This window comes from Heloderma suspectum, chromosome 3 (assembly GCF_057233095.1).
Source record: "Heloderma suspectum isolate Gila_16-S chromosome 3, 16-S_ref, whole genome shotgun sequence".
Classification (NCBI taxonomy): Eukaryota; Metazoa; Chordata; class Lepidosauria; order Squamata; family Helodermatidae; genus Heloderma; species Heloderma suspectum.
The window spans coordinates 194,648,153-194,676,115 of record NC_139460.1 but is presented as its reverse complement, the minus strand read 5'-3'; the positions used below and the strand labels follow the sequence as shown (position 1 = coordinate 194,676,115).

The window sequence follows — 27,963 nt, the reverse complement described above, 5'->3', positions numbered from 1 at the left end:
ACATTATGGCTCTTTGTCATTGTTTCTATAACGTTTTATGAAGTGTTACATTTACTGATGTTCTTTTGGTGCATTGCGAGCCACTTTGGGTTCATGATGGTGATAAAATGGGAGCATCTTTCACGCAAGGAAAGGGGAGAGGCTTAAACATTTCTGAACATTGTGCAGGGAGGAAAACATTTGCCCTCTGTATAATCAGTGAGCCAGCCAATGAAATTGACTGGCAAGGGCTTTGGTGCCCTAACCCATGGGCACTTCTCTTGGCATCCGCTTGGCCCCTCCTGGTTTTTGTTCTTTGCCTTTTTTTAAAGATTAACTGAGAGGCTGGCTTCAAAGTGAAATGTTGGCCTCCAGGACCATCTTTATTTCCAAGAATGCCTCTGGCCCCGGAGACATCCATAGAAAATAAAAATGGTGGGGTGACTGCAGCCCAGCATTTCATTTTGAAGTGTGCCCAGCCACCCAGAAAGAACGTATGCTGAGGGTGGTAGGTAGGGAGTGTCCTGGGGGGTTAGTGGTGGGAGGAGCAGAAGTGGATCTGTTAAAAGGGTGGATGGTGTGGTGCCCTGCCACCCCCAGTTTACGTTGTGTGTGCTGGAGTGATGCCTGTTCCTTGCCTTCTTCTTGCTGATCTTTCCAGTACGGCCCGCCATTGCCCTGACTGCTGCCATGTTTCCTTACTTATTGCCAGCCCGTCTGCTGTCTTTCCCACTTTCCCAGAGGGCACCCTAAGTAGGCTGACCATATTTCCTTGAGACAAAAACAAGATATTGGGATGACAAAAACGGGACGGGGTTATGTAATATTCCGTATTCATGAAAAAGTCTATGCTAATGTCCCACCGGAGAGTTCCGCTGTAATAATAAAATAGCTAACAGCCTGTTGAACCGAAATATGAGTCTGAAAAGTCAGAATCAATCTGAATGCAGGGCAGAAAGAATCTCTGTGGGCGGAATGATGGTAGAAATAACAGTAAGACTCACCCTCCTGGCTCCCACACGCTGAATGGGGCTTAGCGACAGCCTCTTGAATTAATTCCCCGCCACTGCAGACAAGTAAGGGGGCAGCGTCTGATCATCGCTAGCTCAAGAAGCCTGGCCCTGACTGGATAAAGTAAAGGGAACTTCCTCTTCCGTCACACTAGTAGTTTTACTGCACGCATTGATTAGCATAGAGCCTTATGATAAACAAGTTCAGTTTTTTACAAAAAATTAAAAACGGGACAAAATTGACATTTATATTAAAATGACAGGATGGTCGGGAAATATGAAAAAATCGGTACTGTCCCGTTTAAAACGGAACGTATGGTCAGCCGGAAACAATCCCCTGAACTATCAAAGAGCTGGCCAGCGCCCCCTCTCTCACTCCAACAGAGGAAGGCCCCACCTCCTCCAAAGCTTTGTAGTGGGTGGTGCTGTTGGTGAACTACCTGCATTCAACAGTTTCATCCCTTAATCAGGTGATCTAGTCTGGGCCAATGAGGAAGCGTGTGTGAGCCAGCACAACAGATTGCCTAGTGCAAGAAAGAGAGAGGGGAGCTAAGCAGCTCCTTGGGTCGGGTCAGGAGCCTCACCTGGGAGCAGCAGCTGATGCTGTCTGAAGACAGGAGAAAGGAGAGAAAGAAAGAGGAGCGGCAGCAACTTTATTTAACCCCAACCCCCAACCCCAATGACAACAAAGAAGACTCAGGGCAGAAGCCAGCCAGGCACAATCTGGTATGGCTCCTTACAGGTTGTGGAGGAGGTTGCTCCAAATGAACTAATATTGTCGTTTTACTTTAGCTGTGTATGCATCCAGGAAAGGCTGAAGCCCTATTTCATAGTGGTTGTTTGCTGTTTTCTTTCTTTTCTGCCTTTCTGTTTCTAAGTTTCTTTCATTTTCTGTAGAAATAGAAACATTTAGAAAACCCTGTCTGCCCACAGAGGTTTCTGTTTCCTGCTGGTGTTGCCACCATACTGGGAATGAAACTGTTTAGCCAAGCCGAGCTCACCCTGCAGGAGTTGGGAGGGGTTCCACTAGCATCTTTTTCTGCTGGACAAGGGCATGTTTTGCTCCACCGGCTGGGGGATGAGGGGGCCTTTCTTTCTATCACAAAGTAGCTGGCTCAATAGAAACTCTTGTGCTGGGTTGCACTGCAAAGTTTAAAAGCAGTAAGCCAAAGCTATGTGTAAAATTGATTTTTACCGATTAGGAGATTACAGGTATGTGGTGATATAATAGCACTGATTTTTTCCTCCCTTTCAGTAATTGAAACCAAGAACAACATTGCTATTAAGCTGGGGAGGGGAATGGGTGTGTGAGAGAGATTGAGAATTCCTGGGTGGCTGTGTGAATGGGGTGTTTCAGTGTAGGAATGGGTGTGTGTGTGAGAGAGAGCGAGAATGTAAACCACATTTGTGGTTTTCAGTCACACTATGGAACCAGACTAGTGATATTAGTTCTCAAAAGTATTTGTTCAAATTGCATCAATTTTTTTTTATAGAAAAGCAGGATACAAGTGTTAGAAATAAATAATAAATCAATAAATGGTGAAACGATGAGTATTTTGTTAGCTTTTCAGTGAAGATTCCAAGCTAAAATGCAAGAATGCTTGAGTTTGGGGGGAAAGTTAGCATTTCTTTTTAATTGTCCATTTTGACATTTCCCTTTGTATTTTGATTTCTTGAAACTTACAGATTGCAGGAAAATGAATTGGAAATTCTCTAACATAGGATTCGGTTTCTTTATAAAATACTTTTGATGCTTTGAGGTACTCTTTCTGTCTGCTCCTGAACAAGTAGTAGTTTAAAATTATGTGGCTTGTCTATTGATGTTTGTGAGACTCCATATCAGACCTATAAAAGATAAGGTAAAAGGTAAAGGTGTCCCCAACCAGTCATGTCCGACTCTAGGGTGTGGTGCTCATCTCCATTTCTAAGACGAAGAGCCAGCGCTGTCCGAAGACGCTTCCGTGGTCATGTGGCCGGCATGACTGAACACCGAGGTGCATGGAACGCTGTTACCTTTCCCGCCGAAGCAGTGCCTATTTATCTACTTGCAATTTCTTGCTTTCGAACTGCTAGGTTGGCATAGGGATGTACGAAAGTGACTTACCTTTCGCGGATTATGTTGATGGTGGGGGGGAGGCGTTCTGTCCCTCCCCCCAGAATCCTCGATGGGGGGGGAGGCGATCCGTTCCTCCCCCCCGGAATCCTTGATGGCCGGCTGTGCTCCGCAGCGGCTCCACGGAGCAGCCGGCCAGGCCCAGCCCAGCCCAGAGCCGTCTGCAGCCGGATTTCTGGCCGCGGAGAGCTCTGGGAAAAAAACAAAACAAAAACTGCGTACGCAAATGGCAGCGGCTACGGCCGCCGCCATTTGCGTTCCTTTTTTTTGGCCGTCTTAATCTACGTAAAGATTTAAGTAGGCTATGACGGCGAAAATAAAGGGGAACGCAGATAGCGTAGCGGGCACTATTTGCGTCCTTTTTGATTCACCGTTTTAGCCTACGTAAATCTTTACGTAGGCTAAAACGGTGAATCAAAAAGGGACGCAAATAGCGCCCGCTACGCTATTTGCGTTCCCCTTGATTTTTGCTGTCATAGTCTACGTAAATATTTACGTAGACTAAGACGGCCAAAAATAAGGAATGCAAATGGTGGCGGCCATAGCCGCTGCCATTTGCGTACATGTTTTTTTTTTTGAAACCCACCCAGCCATGATAGGCTACGTAAATCATCACATCTTTTTTTTTTTACAAGACTGGAAATGGCGGCGGCGGCCGGTCGGAAGACCAGCTGCCGCCGGAACCACTGCTGTCCAGAAGATCCGCCCCAGTTAAGTCTCATCCCGGGGGGGATCCGCGGGGTGGCGGGGGGCTGGCAGGCCGTTCCGCCACAGAGTTCGGGGGGCCGAATGCACTGGCATTCGGCCTCATCGAGATCTGTGGCGGAATTCTCTGACATCCCTAGGTTGGCTGGAGCTGGGACTGAAGACGGGAGCTCACTCTGTCATGCAGCACTTGGGTCTTGAACTGCTGTCCTGCTGACCTTCCAGTCTGCAGTTCAGCGTCTTAACCACTAAGCCACTGCGGCCCCCTAAGCCACCGCGGCCCCAATAAAAAAAAATGTTTGGTGTTTTTTCTTCTTCTTAGAGACTGAGAATGCCTGGGTGTCTGTGTGGATGGTGGATGTGTGCCCCTGATCTTAAAGTCTCTTAGGGAGCAATCCTATGGCCACTAGACATAGAGGCCATAGGATATGCTAATTTCTGGGCACCGACCTCAGAGCCTGTGCTCCGAGGTCGGCTCCCGGAAAAACGCCCTCCCCCCTCATCTGCACTGCCTTGGAGGCAGTGCAGAGATGCCCCATCCTCCACGCTTGGAAGAGGAGCGTGGAGCGACTGAAAAGGGGTGTTCTGCGGGGGGGCGTTCCGGAGGGGAGAGTGGAGCTGCACGTATGACACATCCAATGTGTCGTACGGCAACTTCCTCTCCCTGTTGGCCCCACCACCACTAGACAGCTGAAAACGGCTGTCTAGCGAAAAATAGCAAGGCAGGAGAGGCGCGGAGGGAACGATCCAAGTTCAGAGGCAGCCGCCTATCTAGTTAGGATTGCACCCTTAATTGTCTGTGCAGTGGGAGTTGTTGCTGAAACAGGAGAATGTGGGACCAAATGAATGCTTTACATTCATGATTTTAAAGTTCATCTGCTCAGTTTCCCCTTTCCTATGGGCTGCTGGGGATTCAAAAGGCTGCTCCGCCTCTGCAGACTCGCCTTCTGCCTGTCTCACCAGTCAGATTGGCCACTGGCAGGTGCATGGGGGTTTTTTTGCACGCGCGCGTGTGTGTGTGTGTGTGTGTGTGTGTGAGAGAGAGAGAGAGAGAAAGAGAGAGAGTTGGTTTGTTTGCTTTTGACATGGTGTGTTTTGCCTGGGTGTGTGTGTGTGTGTGTGTGTGTATGTGCACATATCTGCATGTGTTGATGCTCAGAGAAGCAAAGTTACCTTCTGTGAAATTGGTATTTTGTTGTGCTTTCTCTGGTCAAATATGTGATTTGAGTCAAACCCCACTTCTGCTTTGTATGCAGTCCCTCAGCCAAGTTACTTCTCTCTGAGCCTCATCAGTTTGCCTTCTGTGAAATAGGTGTTGGGCAGAAAACTGTGGGTTCAAAAGACTATTTTTGTTTTTTGGAGCTCAGACCTGATATCTCAGGGGTCCCAACCTTTTTCAGCCTGTGGGTGCATTTGGAATCTCGACAGAGTGCCATGGGCACCAGTGACAAAATAGCCGCTGTGTAAGCATGGCTACAGACAAAATGGCCACCATGGAGGGGGGCATGGCTACTTACAAGATGGCCACTATGGAGGGGGGGTCAGGTCAGAAAGATGACAAGACTGCAAAATAGTTGATATGAAATAATTTACTAACAAATACATAAAACTGAAATACAAACATCCAAACATCATCAACAAATAGTTATAACAGAAATACAAACATGCAAATATTCCTGGCGAGAAATACAAACGACCAAACTTGCCAGCACATCCATAGCATGCATAGAAGGATCAGAGGCATGGATTATTGTGATTTTTGTATGGGATCTCCCTCAAACCGATCTGAATTTGCAGATCACATTGCAGATCTGTGATTTTAAGTTGGTTTGGGGGAGACCACATGAGTAAGAGAGTGCCCACTCTCTTTTAATCCTACTGGGAAACGCAACTTTAAAAACAACAAACGATTAGGCTTGTGTGACACCAGGGGCGTTGTTATAAAAGGCCCATCTGGGCACGGTCCTCAGATCATTTTTTGAGCTGTGCCCCGGATCTTTTGAGCTGTCCTAATTGCCTTTTCTTTTTTATGTTTTCCCATTGACTTGTATTGGAAAACAAAAACGGCCATACCTTTTGAGTTTGTATGATAAATACATACATTTTGGAGGCTTGGTAGCCCCCATGCAGCTGAGTGAATATGCCAAATTGCAGGCAGTTAGGTCCAGTGGGTTTTGTGCTAGCCACAGGTAAAATTTGCTTTTTCCAAGAAAATCTGTGAAAGTAAAAAGCTATAATTTTTTCGTGCTTCCACAGAAATTCATGGAATTTGGAGACCTGGCAGGCCCTATGGAGCTGACTGAATCTACCAAATTTCAGACAATTAGGTCCAGTGGCTTTTGCGCTAGCCATGCGTAAAGTTTCCTTTTCTTAAAGTCTAAAAAAGTAAAAACTGCCAAAAAAGTAAAAACACCCAGGGGATTAGAGATCCTAATCAGAAGGTGTTTAACGTGACCATTAGGAGGTCACTATCCCTAATCTCTGGTGTAGGGTTTTTTTTGAGGTGCTAAAAGCCTCTCTCCCCCTACTTTTCTGCTCTTACATGCCCACTGTTGGGAGCTTGCCTGCAATGAAATTTTGAAGAAGGAGAAGGAAGGGAAGAAAGAGCTCCATGTGAAATACTGGTATTTCACACCACATCTTATTTTACTGTCCCAGACTGGAAACTTTGGCTTCTGCAGAAGTTTAGTAGTTTCAGTACAGCAAGGGATCCAATCACCCTCCGCAAACCTCTTTCTCCCCCTCCACTTTAATTTCTCCTAAATAGCTGTAGGATTCAAATAATCCCAAAGGGAGGGTTAGGACTGTGTGGCGTCATGATTGAGAAACTGCTGGGGCTTTTAAATAGGTTCTACCGTTTTAAAAAAAGCTAGAAAAAGCCCTCAGCCACCTCACCTCATAAAGTTCATTTAAGTACATGCAATCCTTACAAACCCTCCACAGCCTCCTAAATTCCTCTGAAGTACTCCCTATCTGAAAGGAGCCACTTGGCTTAGGGAATTCTCTCCAGTCCCCACCCCTGTGCACATTTCCAATCACCATTCTTCTTTTCTTCCTTCCCCTATCCTGTTCTTTCTTTCTTTCTTTCTTTCTTTCTTTCTTTCTTTCCCTTATTTACTCCACCCAGAGCATATCTTGGGGAATTCTTAAAGAGAATTCCCTTTGGCAGGCAAGAGAAGTTCTGAACTGTATTTGATGTTATACAAACAGACAAGAGGGTTGGTTTTTCTCCTTCTCCTCATTCAAGTGTTCACATGGTTGCAGAGAAACAAATCCGGGGCTGTTTTGTTTGTCAGTGGCCATTATCCAGCAATAGGAAGGGCTATAGCTCAGTGGTAGAGCACCTGCTTGGCATGCAGAAGGTCCCAGGTTCAATCCCCAGCATCTCCAGATAGGGCTAGGAAAGAATCATGCCTGAAACTCTGGAGAGACACTGCTGCCAGTCAGTGTCAACAATTCTGTGCTAGATGGACCCAGGGTCTGACTTAGTATAAGGCAGCTTCCTATGTTCCTATGAACAGAAAGCTTTAATTTAAAAAAAGGAGTTTTTGGTTTGTTTTTTAAGTGGAGGGGAGATAAACATTGCTAATTTGTGTAATCCTATGTATGCCTACTGAGAAGTCCCATTATGTTTAATGAGGCTTACCCTCAGTAAAGCGTACATAGGATTCCAGCACAAGTTACTTTTGCAGGGAGGTTTGCACCTTGATGCAAACCTCCCTGCACTTCACTTACCCAGAAATAAGTCCTGAGTTGTGAGCATGGTACTGCAGGTTTAATACAGTGCCTACCCAATTCCGTCTAATGAATTGACTACCCTTTCAGCTCAGTCCTATGCATGTTTTGGCATTTGTGGGTTTGGGGTTTTTTTTGCATGAACTCTAGCTTCAGTAGTGAGGGAAAGGCACTTAGTACATGCTCAGAGTTTCTCCATAACTTAGCCCTAGTTTTGAAAACAGACTCATTGGCTGAATCCTGGTGAAGTCTTGGCTCAAATGAAGTTATGGGGAGGAAGATACAATGAGAGCTTGTGCATAACAAGGAGGTGGTAGAGAGGAGTCACAAAACAAGACATCTGTTTTGATGAAGAGTTGCTGGAGTATGGTAGGATGAGGAGGGATGGTTGCATGGAGTGGAAGAGAATTGGTAGGGGGAGAATATAAGTGCTCAGTGGTGAAAGAAAAACATTCTGCACATTCTCAGAGTCACTCTATAAGAACATAAGAAGAACCGTGCAGCATCAGACCAAGGTCCATCTAGTCCAGCATTCTGTTCACACAGTGGCCAGAAGGACATGAGTGCAATAGCACCTTCCCACCCATGTTCCCCTGCTGCTAACATTGGTGAAATGTAAATAAATTCTAGTCATTCTAAATTTGCATGCATGTATATCCTTCAGAAACTTTGCAGGGTTATTGCCTGGGGGACACCTCTAATGACCTGTGCATTTTCATACAAATATACCCAAAAACTGTTGGGGAAGGGGTGAATGGAAGGGAAACCAAATCACTCCCTCCTCCAAATTGGAGAACTCCCCTTCCATGTGAACTGCTGCACCTATCCTTCTGAAACTTTGATGGTTTCTTACTTAGGGACAACTGTAGGCTGTCTGTAATTTTCAGAACAATGGTCCACAAGGAAATAGGGAGATAAGTATGTCCTCTTTTGCAGACCTCAAAATGTCAAGGCCACCCTTGCACAAAAACCCTTGTGGCTAGCATTCTGAAATTTGGCAGACATGATCTCCTCTGATGGGGCAATCTATCCACTTCTTCCAAGTAATAAAAATGTTATTGGCAGTTCCCTTTAAAAGAAAATCAAAATATAAACCCCGCACCTATTTTTTTTTCTGACATTGGGCAGGTGTAATCTCCTTATAGGGGGCTACTATGCCTGAAATTATTATCCAGTTCTGTCCAAGAGAAAAAAGTTACATATTTTTTCTACTTTCTCATGGTAGTCAACAGGAAGCATAAAGACCCATTTTTCCAAACCTTGACTCAGGTTTGGTGCTGAGTTGAAGTGGTCCAACTACAAATTGGTCCAAGCAGAAGCAGGATGTTTTCCAAAACGCTGAATCGGGGTCTGAGTTGAAGTGTGTAGGGGTGTCAGTGCACACTTCTTATGTATGTAATCTATACACACGCACAATCACACCGCATGCACACCACACACACACACACACACACACATTAGACGTGTGCTTAGACTGATACATATGCACAAATTTTTGTAATGGGCCTGTGCCCTGGATCTTTTAAGAACCTAGCAACACCCCTGTGTGACACCATAAAAAAGACTAACATATCAGTACTTACTGGCATAAGCTTTCATGGGCTATAACTAACTTCAGTCTCACACACACACACACAGACACTCCATATTACATAAGCACAGAGAGAGAGAGAGAGAGAGAGGTGCCATTGAGGATTCTCTGCAGACATGATGGTAGAAGGACAGAGCTGAAGCAGAGGTGAAGCAGGGATGCTTCTCTGCCACTGGAAAACAGACTTAAGAAGGGGCAGAGGAGAGCCAGGAAAACTGGGGTGGTGGGATGGATAGAAACAGAATTGAGGGAAGAGGGTGGGGAAATGCCTTAGCTTCCCCCATGCCACCTCTGCAGAGCCAATCCTGGCAACCACCACCAACAGAAATGAGTTGGGTGGGCAAGCAAGCAGAGAAAGGCTCTGGCTTCCCCCCCCCCCGCCCCCATAAAAGGCCTCTACTGCCATGAACTACAAAAGAAGCAAAGAGGACTAGGTGGAGCAGCCAGCAAGCCCAGAAATGTAGCACACACAATGAACAAAAACAGTGCAGCTGTGTTAGTGAGCATGCAGCAAAATCCTTAACTTTGCACATGCTCCCCACATGCACCAAACAGCATCCAGAGTCCACAACAAACACAAGGCAGGCAGCCATGGGGGAAAATGGGAAATGCCCTGTATCACCACACGCACACACATACAGTCATACACACACACACACACACACACACAAGCCTGGAAGTAAAGTAACATGGGGAGATGAGTGAATGGGCTGGAAACTCCATTGCTTTACCCACCCACCCCCAACAAACAGAAGGGCACAGAGGACAAGCACGTCACCTCCAAACACGCAAAAGAGACAAAGCCCCCCCCCCCCAGTGCAGATAGGAGGATGAGCAAGCAGGCAGGAAATGCTCTCTCTTTGCCTGTGCTCCCCTCTCAGATGGAAAAGACTTCAGCCCACTCAGCCCCATTCCCAAACTGCTGGTTTGCATTCAGGGGGACTGCTTACCTTTCCCTTCTGACACAGCCACCCACTGGTCATGCCCGCTCCTAGCAGGCACAGAATGGGAGTAAGGATGATGTAACCTATTACTTTGGCCAATCAGAGAACAAGGGGATGTGTCAAAACTGCAAGTAGACTTAAACAATCCATAGACTTTTTTGAGTCCTTAGACTTAAAAAATATAGAGCAACCAGGTCCATTGACTTAAAAATGTATGAGCAATCAGGACGTTTTCAGACATGCATTGTATACACATAAAGCATCTCAAAGGCACCATTAAAGGCCTCACGTTGGAGAGCCCTGCCATATCTTATAGTGGTGACCAGTCACTTAGGTGGCTTTAAAAAGTTCATGCAAAAAAAGGTATATAACTGCCATGAGCCATGATAAAATGGTACTCCCATGTTCAGAGGTAGTATACTATGGAATACATGATGTGGGTTCCTTAATGGGGACAGAGGCTCATTTTTGTGTATTCATATATTGTTATGGCAACTTTCACCAATTTAGGCTGAGCTTAGATTTTGCTTAACGTTTTAAGCTTAAAGTTTTGCTATTAAGACAAAAGTCTGACAGGTTGCTTCTGACTAAAGATTGCTTGAGAATTGCCATTCCTTCCAGTGAACCTATTAAATACCACTTAACACTGGACAATGTGAAAACAAGAACAAGTTTTAGTAACCATAACTCATAGCTGTTAAATAATAGTGAAAAGCCAGTGGAAAAATAAATCACTCATCGTAGAAGGGAGAAGAATAGATTTTAAAATAAGCAAAAGGAAGTTTTAACTTAAGGTTACAATACCTCTTGGCTGCATCCCTCATTTGGAGAATGCATCAAAACTTGCCAGAAGTATCTTCATATTGATAAAGATCTATACATCTCCCATTCAGGCTTAACCTACATATTATGTGGAGTTCTGTTATCTTTACTTCGAGTTTTGTTTTATGTTAACCCAAAGCAGGCTGTGACTGAAAGCAGAGGATGGGTCCGTGCAGAGAAGCTGCTTAACCCTTTACCCTCAGTCCCTTTTCAGGCAAAAAACCCCCACCCACCCCGATCTGCTTTTTCATGCACTAGGGAAAGATACATTTCCAGTATCTTTCCCCTTTGGGCAAAAGCATCTTGGAAATGACAATTTGGGGAAGAAAGAATCCTGGAACTCTGCATTACGTGTGCAGTTTAAGCCTTGGGTCTAAAACAGACATTACTTTAAAACTGTATCTAGCAGCTACATTTTTTTCCATTGTTACTTTACATTATCATGATTCCCATTTTATAGACTGGGAAACTGAGAATGAAGAAACAGACACTTATCTGTGTGCACCCACCAAATTTGTGGCTGAGGAGGAGGCTTAAGTTCAAGATTCAATCCACCGGGGTCTTTTAAATGTGCTCCATAATTCAGTGGGAGAAGGTGGGGCATGTATGTCACCCTGAGCTCCCTGGAGGAAGGGTGGGATTAAAAAAAAAGTAATGTAATAAATCAAGACTTCACTTCCTTAGAGAAACTGAAGTGCAGAGGGCTTAACTGAGAAAATGAGCGAGGCCAGAAAAGTATTTTTAGAATCAAAGCTGATCGCCTTCCGTCACGTTTTGAAAATATTAGAGGTACAGAGCAATCCTATTGTTGCAGAGTGCTTCAGTGTCAAGACCCCTCAAGGAATCTGCAGCCCAGCAGGATGGAACCCAGCGGGAGAGAAGAGAGGGAGGAACAACATTTCTGCTTTTTTTTCTCCCTTCCCCAGAGCAACTTTTTAAAAATTTTACAAATTCCTTCCCATTGAAACAAGTGGGGCGGAATTGATCTATGCCAGCTCCATAGCTTGCATAGATCAGTAGTCAGTTTAAGGACATATCTGGGGGCCAGGAGGGCTGTGGATCATGCAGATCCATATCCTCTCCTGGCTTGCTCCCAGCCCACCCCTGGTCAGGGATGGTGCAAGACCTCCTGCCACCTGAGGCAGGAGGATGTGCCACTGCCCTCCCTCCCACCCGGTGGTGGTGACATCCTCCTCCTATCTCCCCTCTCCCGGCTGATGACATCGTTGTGCCGCCTTTCCCTTCTTCTTCCTCATCTCCACCTGACTCCCCCTCAGTGCCTTGCTGTGTGGGGTCCTTCCTCGCAGCAAGGCAACAGTGGGGAGGTGGCCCTGGAGACTGTCTGTGCTGTGGCAGCACAGCCAGTCTCCAAGGCCACCTCCTTGTTCATATCTTGCTATGAGGAAGGACCCCTCGTAGTGGCATTTTGGCCAGGGGGACTCTCTGGAGAGCCACGCCAGCTGCTTTTGAGGAACCAGCCGGTGGGACTTTGCAGAGAGGCCACCCACCCAATGCCCAGCTCTCTGAGGAGTCCTCAGAGAGCTAGGCATCTGGTGGGCGGCACTCCAGAGAGCTCTGCTGGGTGCTCTACGACAGCGGTTGGTGCAACTCTTTGGAGTGCCAGGCAGGCGCGCTGTCTTGCTGTGGCATTTGCTGCAGCAACAGAGTGGACTGGCACAGGTCTCCAAAGTAGCCATTCACCCTTTGGCTTACTGTTAGGTGCTCAGAATAAGGCATAGGGTGGGCAGTGGCCACTCTGGAGAGCTGCACGAGCTACTCTCCTGCTGTGGGTGCAAGAAAGTGGCCAGCAGATCTCTCCAAAGTGGCCATCTGTGCCCTAGGGTCACACAGCTCTCCTTTCAGCAACAACAGAGAAGCACATGACCTTCCTGATAGCAGGTGGGGGGGGCACAATCTGTCACCCTCCTGGATCTGCCACCTGAAGCAGGAGATTCACCCCACCTTATGGATAGGCTGGCCCTGCCCCAGCACACTTCCTTCCCCCCTTCTGAAGCTTAAGTTCTGATGTCAGAAGAGAACAGCTGCAGAAGTTTCCAAAGCGGTTGGATGGGGGTATCCGATGTCAGATCTCCCCTTCCAAGGGTGGATCCCTCTCTCTCTGCTTTCAGATGGAGAGAGCCCAAAGATTCTACGGCCCCCAGGCCAGCCTCCCAGGGTTGCAGCTTTGGTGTTGCATAGTGGCTAAGAGAATCAGGTTATCCCTAGATTTAATTTCATTTTTAAGACCAAACAGAAGAGGTAATTTCTTTGAATTTCATCCAGGCAACTTTAGGCGAGCCACCCTCTCTCAGCTCTTCATCTGCAATATGGAGATAATAATACCAACCCCATAATAATTAAATGATTTAAAATACCCTGCCAGTTTAAGAGTTAAGGCTATCGCATGTTGGCTCATGCTTGGCAAGCCAGGAAATTGGAAGCTAAGCCTGATGCCTTAACCAACATGCCCCGTGATCAGTGATGATGTTGTGCAGTGTCACAAATTGTGTTTGCTTACAGCTTAGGGCATCTCTACACCAGCCTAAAATCCTGAATTTAAAATGGGGCTTTCTGCTTCCATTTAAGTACAGGTCACAACAACTCCCTTTTTCACGTGCTTCCTTTCCCCCCCCCTTCCCTCTCCTTCTCCCTGTATCTGAGCCTTCCATTATCTTTCAATGATCTCGTTCCTCTTCTTCCTGTTTTTCCTCTATTCACAGAGGAAACTCAAGCAGAACACAACGGGGTAGATTGATAGCTCATTATCTGCGATCTATTTAAAAATGGAACAAAGAGCATTTAGTGCGGGAGACGCCCTGGCGGGGAAGAGCGTCATCTAAAGAGCCCACAAACTTCTGTGAGTGAGCCACCTGTAAGTCTGTAACCCTTGGCACACTTATGTGCGAGTAAGCCCCATTGAACTCAATGGAACTTACTTCTGAGTAAGTCATAACACTTACTGAGTAAGACATAAGATCATCCTGTATGTCTGCAACCCTCGGCACACTTACTTGGGAGTAAGCCTTATTGAACTTAATAGGGTGCTCTGAAACAACAGAGGATGTTGCTTCTGAGCTTGGGGTGGGGGATCAGATGTGTCTCCCTTCATTAAAAAAAAGGTAAAGGTGTCCCCAACCAGTCGTGTCCAACTCTAGGGTGTGGTGCTCATCTCCATTTCTAAGCCGAAGAGCCAGTGCTGTCCGAAGACGCTTCCGTCGTCATGTAGCCGGCATGACTGAACACCGAGGTGCACGGAACACTGTTACCTTTCCTGCCGAAGTGGTACTTATTTATCTACTTGCAATTTCTTGCTTTTGAACTGCTAGGTTGGCAGAAGCTGGGACCGAAGACGGGAGCTCACTCCGTCACGCAGCACTCGGGTCTCGAACTGCTGTCCTGCCGACCTTCCGGTCTGCAGTTCAGCGTCTTAACGACTAAGCCACCACGGCCGCATTTTACCCTCTTCTCCCTCCAACTGAGAAATGCAGAGGCAGGAGACGCAATTGGCAGGCGATTCTTGCCCTCACTCCTGTCAAATCTCATCCTGACCGCGCTCCCAACAACTGAAAACAAATGCCCACAGCAGGCAGGCCCAGCGGTTTCTTTTGCTATTGGAGAATTTCACAGGGAGGCCATGGCGCTCCTGTTCTGTGGGCTGGGGAAAATACCACATTTTTTGCGTTTGGGGAAAGCATGAGATAGGCTGGAGGAAATGGCGGGAGACAGCCTGGAAGGTAACGGCATCATCTAAAGAGCCCGCAAACTTCCGTGAAGGAGCAATCTCAATCGCAGAATAAAAGCTCCATGTGAAGAAAGCCTTAGACTCCATGCACCTACATTTTCCCAAGCCTATTATAATTGCCTTGAATTCTGCTTCTCCAGCCTGTCTGCCTGTTTCCTGCATGTCTGACCTACCTATACTCCTGCCTCACCTGATCCAGCTATGTTCTCCATAGCCCGGTTTGCCCCCTGACAGGCTGTCTGACTCTTAAAGAGGGAAAAGCGACATTCCTTTTTTAAAAGCTAGTGCATTTTCTAGTACAATACACTGGAAGTTGTATGTATACGGCCTCTGTTATTCGTGTGCAGTGAAATAAGGGAAATACCCACCTTATTCCATTGTCTGCTTTATCAGAGCTGAATATGCTAAATATACTTTTCTGAAGTTCTCATATACACGCAACACAGCACTAGCTATCATCATTGACCATGGGATCTCCAATCCCTGCCAAGTTCAGTTTTTCTTGCCAAACACCTGCTTTTTCTTATAACAACTGAGAGCTATTTGTACTTCTTCACCAAGATACAGTACAATTTCCCAGAGCAAAGCAGAGACTTCCCTAAAGTTAAGAACCCACTTGGCTTTCAAAAAGCTTAAATTTCTTCTGTGAGCCTTATAAAAATCCTCAAGCCGAACAGAATGGCTGTTCTATGAATGGGGAACAAAGAGGTCTTTGGCCTGCTCAGGTCCCAGTGGGTTACCGACAGCCTTTGGGGAAAGACATTTTTTCCCTGCAAGTTTCCAATGGGGGGCGGGGGGGCAGGAGAGAGTGATAATTTTAGAAACATACTAGGCAAAGCAAGGGGCTTAGGATGGGAAAGGAGGTCTGGAGGAAGAAGGGGCAAGGGCTGGAGGGTGAAAGGAGCAACAGCATCATGATACTCTAAAAAATGATGTTCTCTGCTTGTAGTCCTTCAGTGCCTACATACTGATATGTCTTGTCATGTTGTACTAGCACAGTATTATTTATTAATTAAATGTATATCCCACCTTCCCCACTACAAATAGTGTTCAAGGCTGCTAACCGCAATAAACTATAAGATAAAATACAAAATTATAATCAAAACATAAAAGCAAATCCATGAAAAACACACCAATAACGTTAAGAAATAAACAGTTGGTTTAACTTTGCCTAGTAAATGTCATGTTCACTTTCTGAGCATAATAAACTTCTGGTCAAAACTAATTCGTATTGGTGCTTTTTAACACCCTACCCCCATAGTATCAGGGTTGCTGAGCAGGAGGTTCCCCTCCTGCTGAAGAACTGGTTATGAGATTCCAGCAGACTCGAGATGGTTAAATTTCAGTTCAGGCCATTTGGTTGCGTTGATTCAGCTGACTTCTCGGCTAATACTGAGAGTTGAAGCCTTGGCTCAAATATAATTTGATATAATATGCAAGTAAAGGTGGAGTTCCTGGCTGCAGATGCATTGGCAAATACCCCATTCCCAGATAATAACTGTCCCTGATTCCCATATAAGATTCATACAGGCATTGAAATGTTTCTAAAATTATCACCTCCCCCCCCCTGCCCCCCATTGGAAGCCTGTTAAAACCAACTTTAGCAAACAGATAGGCTTAAAAGCCAAAAGCCTGTTTGAATAAAAACGTCTTTTTTCTACCGCCAGAAGGACATCAAAGATGGAGCCCGCCTGGCCTCCTTTAGCAGGGAGTTTCAGAGTCTGGGAGCAGCCACCGTCATGTCCCCACCAAATGTGCCTCCGATAGTGGTGGGACAGAGAGAAGGGCCGAGGAACTTAAATCCCAGGCAGGCTGATATGGGAGAATGTGGTCTTGGGCCTCATGCTTATTACAGAGTCTTTGAATTCATACTACTAGTTATTATAAGAGTTGCATTCTCTTATGCGTGCATTTATACCCATCCATATAACAATTACATGTTCCATACAACCTCTTATTCTACTTAGTGATGTAACTTGCAAAATCCAAAGTTTCATGAAAGTGAGAGGGGGAAAGCATCACCCAGATCCTCAACAATGGGGTATCCATATAAAACAGATGACGTATTTATACTGCCCAAATATTTATTTTATTGTGTATGTTCTTTACCAGGAGAAGTGGTGCCCCAAACAGTTAAGACAGACTAGGGCTGTTAGGGAATGTTAAGCAACCTCAGAAGACAACAACAGAATGGATCATCGCACAGTCAGCCCCTCAAAGGGCCGTGATTCACAGTTTCCAGGAGTTGGATAATAGAATGACAACACATAAAACAGAAACCATATGGACCTCAGGGTTCTCATGAGAGAAGGCATTTCCCTGTGTACTTACTACCCCCATGTGAAAGCAGAGAGGAAATATACACAAGTGGAGCCAGAGCCATAATGTAGGGCACTACAGAAGAAGCCAAGCACAGCATCAAAACAGCTCAGCTCCTTTAGAACAAACAATTTGCTGCCCATTTGTTGGGAGATCAGAATAGTGCTGATTTGGGTTCCATTCAGGGTGCTGGTCGCCACCCTAAACCAGTCTTCCCCAATCTGGTGCCTTCCAGATGTGTTGGACTACAATGACCATACTGGGTGGGGAGGATGGGAGTTGTAGTCCAAAACATCGGGAGGGCACCAGGTTGGGAAAGGCTGCCCAAACAGTCTGGAGCATAAAGCTTGTTGAGATTAATTACTGTGTTTTCCATCTCAACAGGAATTTCATCCAACGGTTCCTAATAGAAGAGCCATCTTCATACAGCCAGCACATATTTGGAATTCCCTCCTAAGAAAGTCCATCATTGTCCATCTTCCCCTAGGCTTTGGAGGCAGATTAAGGAATTTTTGTTTCACCTAGCTTTTGATACTGAATGAATTTTTAAGGCTGCATCTATTCTTTGGTTACTCTGCTACTTACTAACTTAGCAAAATGCCTGCTGATAGGAGAGGCAGGGTAGAGAAGAGGTCATAGAGAAAGTAGTGTTGCCTGCTGGAGCCTGTTTACTTTGTCATACAGAACTCAATGGGAGCTATTGAGGGTGAGACCCAACCCAGCCCTTATCCATGAAGTCCTGTCCTGGATTCTGTGTCTTGGTCATGCTAGAATGTGACAAAACTTTGGGAGAGAGTGGGAACAAAATGTTGGGGCAAAGCTCTTATGTTTACAGATATTATTGATTTTTTAATCTCAGGGCTCTTTTGGCTTTGTAGTGCTTTGTATTTGACAGTTTCTTATGTGTTTCGATTGTGAGACTGCTGTTGTAACATTCACTAAGAAACTGAGTTAAAAAGAAGTCAGGTAATATTGGTTGAAATCTTGCCTCTGCTTTTAATTCACATGGTAGCCTTAGTCCAGTCTCTTTCTCTCAGACTCAATTTCTTCCCTCCACCCCTGGAAAGTGGAGTTAATAACACTAACCTACTTTACAGGGTTGTTGCAACAACGCTATTGAGTACTTGTGCAAAAAAGTAGTAAATAAAGGTAGTAAGTAAATAATTAGAGCTACAATCCTATGCACTCTTACCTGGGACTAAGACTAAACTTAGTGGTGCTTGCTTTTAAGTAGATACATGCATAGGACTGCACTATAAATCAGGGGTGGGCCACATGCGGCCCCCAGGTCACATATGCCCCCCCCATCCTCTGGTGCAGCTACCACCACAGCGCCAAAATTTGGCGGCACAGCAGCAGCGAAAACAAGCAAACCAGCGTTTTGCTGCCAAAATTCAGCAGCTAACCCCTTTGGAAGCTTTAAAAGGCCACATTACACTAAAGGTGTCCTTTTAAAGCCGATGTAATGGTTTGTCTGTGGCACACTGCCAATTTTTTACCACCGCACCATCAAATTCAGCAGGACAGCATTGGCAGGAGTGCAGCCAGCAGTGGGGTCTGGTGGGTGGAAATGGCCCTTGGACCCTCTGAAGTTGCCTACTCCTGCTATAAATTAATGAAGAAATGTATGTGTGAAGCACTTTGAGTACTGAAAAGTGATGTACAAATGCTAAGTATTATTAGTATAAATAATATGAATAAATAAGTGCAAAGGACAATGCTTTTTAAAGTGCACCCAAGGGCTTGGGCACTTCTAGTCAGGGTTTGGCCTTTTTTAAAGCTACAGGTCACAGCCACCCCTAACAAGCCATGTCATGAGCCACTTTTGAAATCAAAGTGATTGCATGTAGTAGAGAAGAGGTGACGACCTGACCCTTTAAAAGCATAGTCACAAGGCCCCCTTGAGCATACAGGACTAATGCGCAATTCATTGCTTTTCTGCACTTCAGTTGGGATTACCTATTTTTTCTCCCCTCTTCCTATTTTAGGCGCGTCCGAAAGGAGAAGGCCTGACACCGTACCAAGGGAAGAAACGCTGCTTTGGTGAATACAAATGCCCGAAGTGCAAGAGAAAATGGATGAGCGGAAACTCTTGGGCCAATATGGGACAAGAATGTATCAAATGCCACATCAATGTCTATCCTCACAAACAGGTAGGGCTGTTGCAGAGCCTCTTTTGAGGAGCAAAATGTATACGCTGGAAGAAGTGGAATATTGAGTCAGTTTTTAAGTGGAGAATGCTCAGCCCGCGATGTTGCAAGACTGTTGGTAAGACTGTTTACCAAAGGACTGAAAACTGCATGCTCCAATAATATTTGTTCATAAAATCTTTGCAGTAAATCTGGAAAGCACACAAAATATATCAGAGCAATTGCAAACTTCTCAAATCTAAGCAAAACAAAATCTAATGTCATGTGTCTTCTTGTTGAGAATAACTAAGGTAATTCTAAATAACTATTCGGTGTAAATATGCTTTACACTGTAACACTCTTAACACCTGTAATTATAAAAAGCAGTTTAGTAATCTGATACTGAGGTCCAATAACCCCAGCCTTGTCATAGCTTTAAAAATGAGAGAGATCTATTTGACAAATACTCCAGTTTAACGTAAGCAAAAGAAAGAAGCATTAGGGATTACTCTTCATAATAGAGGGGTAAGCTGTAGTTTCAAAAACTGCTATCTTACGCATGCATTTTCCCTTTATCTCAAAACCTCCTAGATTCTGATTTTTTTAAAAAAATTAAATGGCTAACACCTCCATGCTTAAACTATTTCTGTTGTGCTGCTAGACAAGGGAGGGGGTGATTTAGACCCCCAATACATTGAATGTGGCGTGTTTCATTTTCTCCCATTCACTTTAACTGGGGTCTAACTGACCACAAGTCCTTTTCAAAAAGTCCTTAAAAAATTTAAGGAGAAAGAAGTTTGAAATACCATAGAACAGCCAATCTATTTATTGTAGGAGAATGCATCAAGTACGAAGTAGCATAGGTTAGGAAGGGAGGTTTACATTTATTATTTCCCTTGGGTTCAGGAGTGACCACGCATGTGTAGGAGGGTTAAGATCAGGGATTTTTTAAATGTTATTGTTAACTGGCTCCATTCTTTTAACCAATGCAACTAACTGCTGTTTGTGGGCAGCCAATATTTTAAGTTATTTATTTATTCTTTTTAAACCAAATTAAAAATTAAAACTTGTGGGTTCTTACTCCAGCCGTGCTTCTGACTCATCTATGCTCCTGGCATTGGACTTGCCTTCTGCAGCTGCCTAGGATTACCTAGTGATATGGACATTTTAAGAATATATAATTGTATCTATTTTATGACCGGGATGAGAATTTCAAGCAGAGATTGGCCAGAATATCGTTTGATTTTTTAAAAGGCAATCAGACGATGGCCCTGATCAGACGCACAGGGGAGAGGCTGGTTAGGCTAACCATGCTACAAGGTGTTACTGCTAACCACAGTGTGTGTCCCCCTCCACGCAATCACAGAACTACCCCCTGCACTACTTACCACCCCAGTCCTCCTGGCCGCTCCACCACGCATCCCAGTGGCCCATGTGGCAGCACCGGCGGTGAGCAGCCATCATGGAGCCAGTGGGGCAGTCGCTGCCTCCCCAATGGTCCATGAGGAGCGGCTTGTTCTGCCGTTGCCGCCAATCCCTGCCCTGTCCACCACCGCCATCCTGATGTGGAAGCTGTGCGTCCAAGATGCCAGTGGCTCCCGCTTGTGGGCCGAAAATGCGGCTTGGGTTCTGGCATTATCGCGGCAGATGCAGCTCCCCAGCCTCCCCCCGCCGTGCTCCCCCACGGTGGCACACTGCGGAGACGTGGAAGGTCTTGCCGCCACTGCTCCTGCCCCTTGGTGCTGCCTCGAATTGCAGAAGGGGGAAAGCACACCCCTTGGCACCATGCCCTCCCCAAGCCCCCAGTAGAGCCCCCGAAGTCAATGGAGCAGCACAGGGTGTGAAGTAATGCTTTTTTTGGCGTATAAAGCAGCTGTGTGGGCATGTAGAAACCCGGCCTTGCTGGCAACAAAAGGCGTATAAAATGCAAATACATTCCCAGGACTCATATCAGGAAAGGGGGCATCAGGTCAAGAACCCAGGGGGGTGGGATGGGGGAAGTCTCCTGGGTGGTTGGGACATTGCCCTTAATGGCCTGTGGGCTCAGCCAGGGGACCTGGCTGATCGGCACTCTACTCCCTGTGGTGTGTCCTGGGGTGATGTCTGACTACTGATTGATTGGTGGGACAAGTTCATGGTAGATGGGCTTGGTGCACGGCCCCACCCTATCAGGAATGAGTCTAAGCACTTTGAGATGTCTGACAGCTCCGATTCTGAATCAGAGTTGGAGCAGCAGCTAGATCAGAGGCCAGGCAAGGGACCCTCCGCTAGTGAGCCAAAATGCTGGAAGAGAGTCCTCCCAAGACCCTGACCAACAGATGGCCCAGACTGAGTCCCAGCCCCTTCCCTCCACCGTTAGAACACAAGTTTCCAAGGAGGAGGAGGAGGTAGAGGGGCGTGACTTGAAGGATGCTCGGGTACGACACAAAGCAAAGTGGGAAAAGTTAAGGGCAGGTCTCAGACCCTCTGCCTGGATAGCCACTCTTGGAAGCCAACATAGGAGGGAGCCACCCTAAGGGAGGGGCATCACTGTGAAGCTAGCTTGGCCAAGAGGTTCATACCCCAAACTGCCAGCAACTTTCTCTCCCTCTGGTTTCTCTCCTCTGCTCAGAGGTTGTTGATTTGTTGTTTATTGCCTGTGGGCAGCCTGAGAGTTTTCCTTGAATCTGTATTTGCAGAGAGACTAGGCTCTAGCAAAATAAAGTCGTATTAGCCTGAAATGTTGTCTCTTGTGGTGTTGATTGCGAAGGGAAAGGACGATCCATTTCTGACACACCTCAGACCACTTGTTGTGGGTGACAGTCTCCTTGATCTTCTTATTGAGCTTGTGCAGCTTCTCCTTGCACTGCTGGGGGGTGCGGGAGTCGCCGGGCTTCTGCATGTGCTTGGAGAGCCATGGGAAGAGGTTTCCATGCCTGACGTTGCTGAGAATGCCCTGGGCCTCAGGGCCCCCCATAGTGTGACGAAGGCATCCAACTTGGGCTCGGTCTGTGTCTGTGCCCTGCTTCTCTTGCGCTTCTTCCCTGCCTCCTCCCCCTCATCCTGGGAAGCCCCACCCCCGGTTGGGGTCAAAGTGCTGTGCTGGGACCGCAAGGCCTCCGTGGAGTTGTCGTCTTGAGTATAGGGCTGGGGAGTCACCAGTGCTGCCCCCTGCCACAGGATTGAGCTCGGTGTGGGGAGGGGGCTGCTGGGCCTGCCATTTGTCCTGGAGTGCCTGGGTGATGCTGCAGGGGTGATGCAACTGGGGTATCTGTCCTTCCCCCTGTGCCTGGGCTGCATGGTGTTCCTTGGAATTTGGGCATGCCAGACAGTGGTGGGAAAGCCTGGCAGGGATGGGGGGGTGAGCTGGGCCTCCATGGGACTGTGGGATGCCATTGTTGGGGGCGTTTCATACAGGCAGTTGTCTGCCACGCTTGTCAGGGCTCTGCCCTCTTCCCTGGCAGTTTGGACGTTCCCCCTGAAGGAGTTGGGGGCTGTGCAGGGGAGGGGGCACAGTGGCTGGGGGTGTTCCACATACTGGGGTTCAGCCATAGCAGCCATGAGGCCTGGGGGGTCTGCTACAGGAGGGCAGGGGGAGGACGCGATTCGGCCAAAGCTGCAGTGGCTTGGCCGGCAGCCTAGCAGGCAGGGGTGTTGTTTTTGCGTTCGCTCCTGGCTGCTTGTGCCTGGGAACCCAGCACACTCAAGGTCGTTGTGCTGAGAACAGCGGCGTGAGAGAGAAAACATCTTTGTGCCTGGCGCACTTCTCCGATTGCATAGGACAGGCGGGGACAGACAGTGCTGGGGCTGGCTCTCGGCTGCCATGTCATGTATTGCTAGGCAGGAGCTCTCATGCGCTGGCAGGAGCAGCAGAGCTGGTTTCAGCCACTCTTGCTGCAGAGTTCTATGCAAGCGCTGGGATAACCACGAGGGCCCGATAGACAACATGCTAACCCTTTTGCAGCCCATGATTGGTGTGCATGGTCACACCATGGTTATGTAGCCACCACTGTTGGAAAAACACCCTCCACACGATACACTAAGCCATCATAGTTAGCTCAAAACACCTAACCATCATGGCTTAGCGTTATGTGTGAACAGGGCCTATATCAACACTGAAAGGCTAGCATGTCGTTGCCTTCCACTAAAGGGAAGTACTTCCTCACAAAGCACATAGTTAAACATAGTTAGATTCACTTCCACAAGATGTAGTGATGGCCACCAATTTGGATAGCTTCAAAAGGGGGTTAGACAAATTCATGGAGGATAAGGCTATATGCTACCTCCAAGATCAGAGGCAGTATGCCTAGGGTTGTACGAAACCCCACTTACCTGGCTCCGCTGGGTTCCGTGGGGGTGGGGAGGTGATCCAGTCCTCCCCCCGGAATCCTTGATGGGGAGGAGGTGATCCGGTCCTCCCCCCTGGAATCCTGCCCGGCCGGCTCCGCTCTGTGGCCAGTCCGCAGAGCCGCCGGCCGGGCCAATCCACAGCAGGGCCTCCATCCGCTGCCGGGCTGCTGCGGCCGCAAATGGCATCCTGTGTAGGGGACGCCATTTATATCCCTATGCTAGGCTGTGATAGGCTATGTAAGTATCTACGTAGCCTATCATGGCTAAAGCGGGGACGAAAATGGCAGCCACTACACCATTTGTGTCCCTCTCTTTTGCCGTGATAGGCCACGTAGATACTTACATAGCCTATCACGGCAAAAGCAAGGACGCAAATGGCGGAGCGGCCACCATTTGCGTCCCCGCTTTAGCCATGATAGGCTATGTAAATATATACGTAGCCTATCACGGCCTAGCATAGGGACGCAAATGGCGTCCCCTACACAGGACGCCATTTGTGGCCGCAGCAGCCCGGAAGATGACCTGGAGCCGCTGCTGGAGCCGCTGCCAGGTAGGTCCGTTCCGGGGATTTTGGGGGGTGGCAGGGTGGTAGTCCGTTTCACCATGGACTCCGGGAGGCCAGATTCTAAAGGATCCGGCCTCACTGGAGTCCGTGGCGGAATTCTCCAACATAAGTATGCCTATGTACACCAGTTGCTGGGGAACATGGGCAGGAGGGTCCTGTTGCAATCATGTCCTGCTTGTGGTTTTCCCATGGGCTGCTGGTTGGCCACTCTCTGAACAGAATGCTGGACTAGATGGACCCTTGGTCAGCATGGCTCTTATGTTCCTTGAGTTTGCAATTCTGAAGCCAGTTACAAGGTGTTCAGAGTCTGCCATAGGATTTTGTCAGAGAAACCATTTTGAGGATTGGAATATCTGAGAATAGGGGTATAATTTCCCAAAGCTCTTTCTTAAGCTCCTGATTAAACAACTCATTGCATCCTGACCTATACAATTACTTGTTTGGACTTAACTACAACTGAGTGTAACTCTCCAGGAAATTGATAAAGAACTCGCAGATTCAGTCAGAAAGGTATGGACATCCCAAAATATTTTGGAGTCTGAGGCACTGAATCCAAAGGGTGTTCTTTGCAATAAAACAAATCGAACAAACAGAATAGTGGTCAATTTGTCAGCCTTTAATAATGTCCAGAACCATCTTACTCCATCCTGTGGTAGGGACATACCTGCTACAAGGCAATATTGATTGATGGTGGACTTACTAAAAGAAAACAGTCAACATTACTGCAGTTTTTATGTAACCCTAACTTTGTAAACTGAAACAAGGAATATATTATTTGAGTTTCTGCAGGATCCCTTCCTAACCCATCCAGTTCAAGCACAAGACTATTTCTGGCTGTATCTGAGGAAGCAAGCCAAATATGCCCAGCATGATCAGGGCCAAGCAGCTTCTAGTGTCTAGCAATTACATCCAGATATAACTAGTCATGATGTTGTAGAGGTAACACTCAGCGGAGGCTGGTGGTCCCAGTGTCAATGGGGTGCTGAATCTGCTCTGGGTTTCAGTGAAACCAGTCAGAACTCTAAAGGAGCTACCAAGGTGTTTCAGGGAGCTCCTTTAGATTTTTGACTGATTCTGCCTGAAACCCAGAGCAGATGCACTGCCCCAGTGACATTCGAGCCACCAGCTTCCACTGGTAACACTGCATTTTTAAAGCTCTGACTCAGCCCTAGCCATGTTTTTTATATCCAATCTGGATGGAGATGAGAACCTCCCATCAGACACATGCATTACATTCAGTGGGGACTGGATGAGCATCGCAGTACACTTCCACGCTAGCTGCAGGCATGAAATTCCCTTGTTGGATCAGGGGCATTTTACTGAAGAATACTCAGCTTGAGTATGGATGCTATAATAGAAAAAATATGACTAGAGATTTGTAACACTGGAGAGATCCTTCAGGGGCAGAAAATGTGAGATTGATGAGTACCATTTTCCTGGAAAGTTATACCTGATGCAGTTATAGTTGTTCAATCCAAACAAGGAATTGTGTACTTCAGATTACAAGCAATTGTATATTCAGGAAGGTGGGGGTGGAAGAGTCTAACTAGTAAGTAGTTGTTTTGGGAAAGCATGTGAGGCAGAGCAACAAAAAAGGTCATCTGGAAGAGCAAAGCAAAGACCTCCCCTAGCCACAGAAAATATTTCAGTGCTCAGATGAAGCTTTCAGATTAATTTAAAGTAGGTCAAAATGAAAACTGATCCATTACAAATGAGACTGGAGGCTGTGTGACTAGCAATTGATGACACTATGCCAGAAATCCAGACTCCATTCCAAAGCACAATCTCTATTCCCTAGCTGGCAGGGACAACAGGAGCACAATGAAAGAAATTCTTGTGTCAGTCTCCAAGATTATTGGGGTTCAGAGAAAGGGCTTTCAGTATTAGGTTAAACCAGACATTTTGATTAATGGCTCGTTTACGGGATCAAGGATATAATTGGTTTGGGAGCTGTTGCACTCACTTTCCATATCTTTACATAGCAAGGGAACAGATGTGTGTTTGAGCAACTTATCCTTTCCCATGAACACAGATCACTTTTTGGGGGGTGGGGTGGATTTTAGATTTCAGTATGAGGGGAAGAGTTAAGCGATTACAAGAGGAGGTGGAGAGATTCCCAGTATAGTTTAAAAGCCTGCTGTTGGATATATGCCATCCATCTTAAGAACATTTGTGGCAGATATATTTTATCCCTCATAATAACCCTCATAATAACTATAGCAATGATTTTTATCCCTCATAATAAATATACCAATGATATCGACAACACAAGGCAGTTACCACCAGCCTGTTTAAAGCAGGACCAGTAAGGTGGCCAAAATATAGGAGCTCCTGAGGAATAACCATGTTTAGACTGATTATTCCTCACGAGGGCTATCATTCTCAGACTAGCTTCCTAGAAATTTATTTGTTTTATTTGCTACATTTATATCCCACCCTTTCCTCTAAGGAGCTCAAAGCAGCATACATGATCTTCCTTGTTTTCATTTTATCCTCATAACAACTATGTGAGGTAGATTAGGCTGATAGTCAGTGGCTTTCTTCACACAGAGCTTTTATCTTGCTAGTGAGATGGCTCTCTTGTGGAAGTTTGCGGGCTCTTTAGATGACGCTGTTACCCTCCAGGGCGTCTCCTGCACTAAATGCCCTTTGTTCCGTTTTTAAATAGATCATAGATAATGAGCTATCAAATTACCCCATTGTGTTCCACTTCAGTTTCCTCCATGAAAAGAGGAAAAGCTTCAAGAAGAGAAGCAAGATCAATGAAAGATAATGGAAGACTCAAATACAGGGAGAAGGAAGGGGAAAGGGGATGTCAGGATTGATTCTGCTTCCGTTTTAAATGCAGGATCACAATGACTCCCTTTTTCACATGCTTCCTTTCCCCCCTCCCCTGTCAGGTTTGATTCTGAGCACATGGAGATAGCTAGCAGCTCAGATTCAGAAGAGGAACAGCCAGAACCGAGGGATGCATTTTCCCAAGCCCGTTCAGATATGGGTAGGCGTGCTTCTCAGGTTACTAACTACCAAGTCAAGGCAAGCTGTCACGTTTCCCTTGGGCACCCTCTTTCCTGATGCACTCACACACACAAATAGAGAGGCTCCAGTCTCATGCCTTTAATTCATTATCAACAGGTTCATTGCAGATGCAAATCCTCAAAGACTCTCAGGCTACAAAGGAATGCCTCCCAGGGATTCAAATGGGAACATCCATGTTGCCTGCAGTTTGAAGTGAGGCTTGCTGACTAGACTAACTTAGGGAGGGATGTCCCGCCCTTCCAGTGATGCTTCCCTGCGTCGCCTCTCACACATCGCTAACCGGGTCAACCATCCGAGCTCCGCCCCTGACGTTTCCCTCTAAGTTCTGCCCCGTAGTCTAGCATCTCTTAGGTCACGACCCCCACTCTCCTCCTTCTCCTCCTCCTCCTCCTCGTCCCGGCTTCTCACAGAGGGGGGCAAGGGGGGGCTTCAGGCCCGGCCATCTGGTAGCTAGTAACCTTAGAAGCACGCCTACCCATATCTGAACTGGCTTGGGAAAATGCATCCCCCGGTTCTGGCTGTTCCTCTTCTGAACCTGAGCTGCTAACTATCTCCCTGTGCTCAGAATCAATCCTGACAGGGGAGGGGGGAAAGGAAGCATGTGAAAAAGGGAGTCATTGTGATCCTGCATTTAAAACGGAAGCAGAAAGCCCCATTTTAAATGCAGGATTTTAGGCAGGTGTAGAGATGCCCAACTGGCCCAAAGTCACCCAGTGGGGATTTGATACCCAGTTCCAGTTTAACTCTCTAACCACTATACCACATTGGCTCTCGGTGTGCCTGGTGAAATCTACCCTGTTGTGTGTGCCTGCTGACTGCTGGTGTATTGATTCTGGTGTTTAGGATTTTGGCAACCTATATAATAAATGTAAAAATAATAGCCTTTCTCAATTTGTCCATTATAGCAGTGATGGATGAATCAGTCTATTTCCTGTCTATGT

The 27,963-nt window shown here is 46.6% G+C and overlaps 1 protein-coding gene across 2 annotated transcripts in view; it reads left to right on the top strand.

The window, feature by feature from the left end:
• ZCCHC24 (zinc finger CCHC-type containing 24) overlaps positions 1 to 27,963 on the top strand; it is a 197,868-nt gene that overhangs the window by 152,087 nt on the left and 17,818 nt on the right. Inside the window, exons 3-4 of one of the 2 annotated variants that reach the window (XM_084845239.1) lie at positions 18,949 to 19,143; positions 19,751 to 20,168. In XM_084845239.1, the coding sequence (XP_084701365.1) occupies positions 18,949 to 19,140 (192 nt within the window). In that variant the 3' untranslated portion in view covers positions 19,141 to 19,143; positions 19,751 to 20,168. Of the gene's footprint in view, positions 1 to 18,948; positions 19,144 to 19,750; positions 20,169 to 27,963 lie in introns of those variants that run through there. The other variant, XM_084845238.1, reaches the window with a different exon arrangement.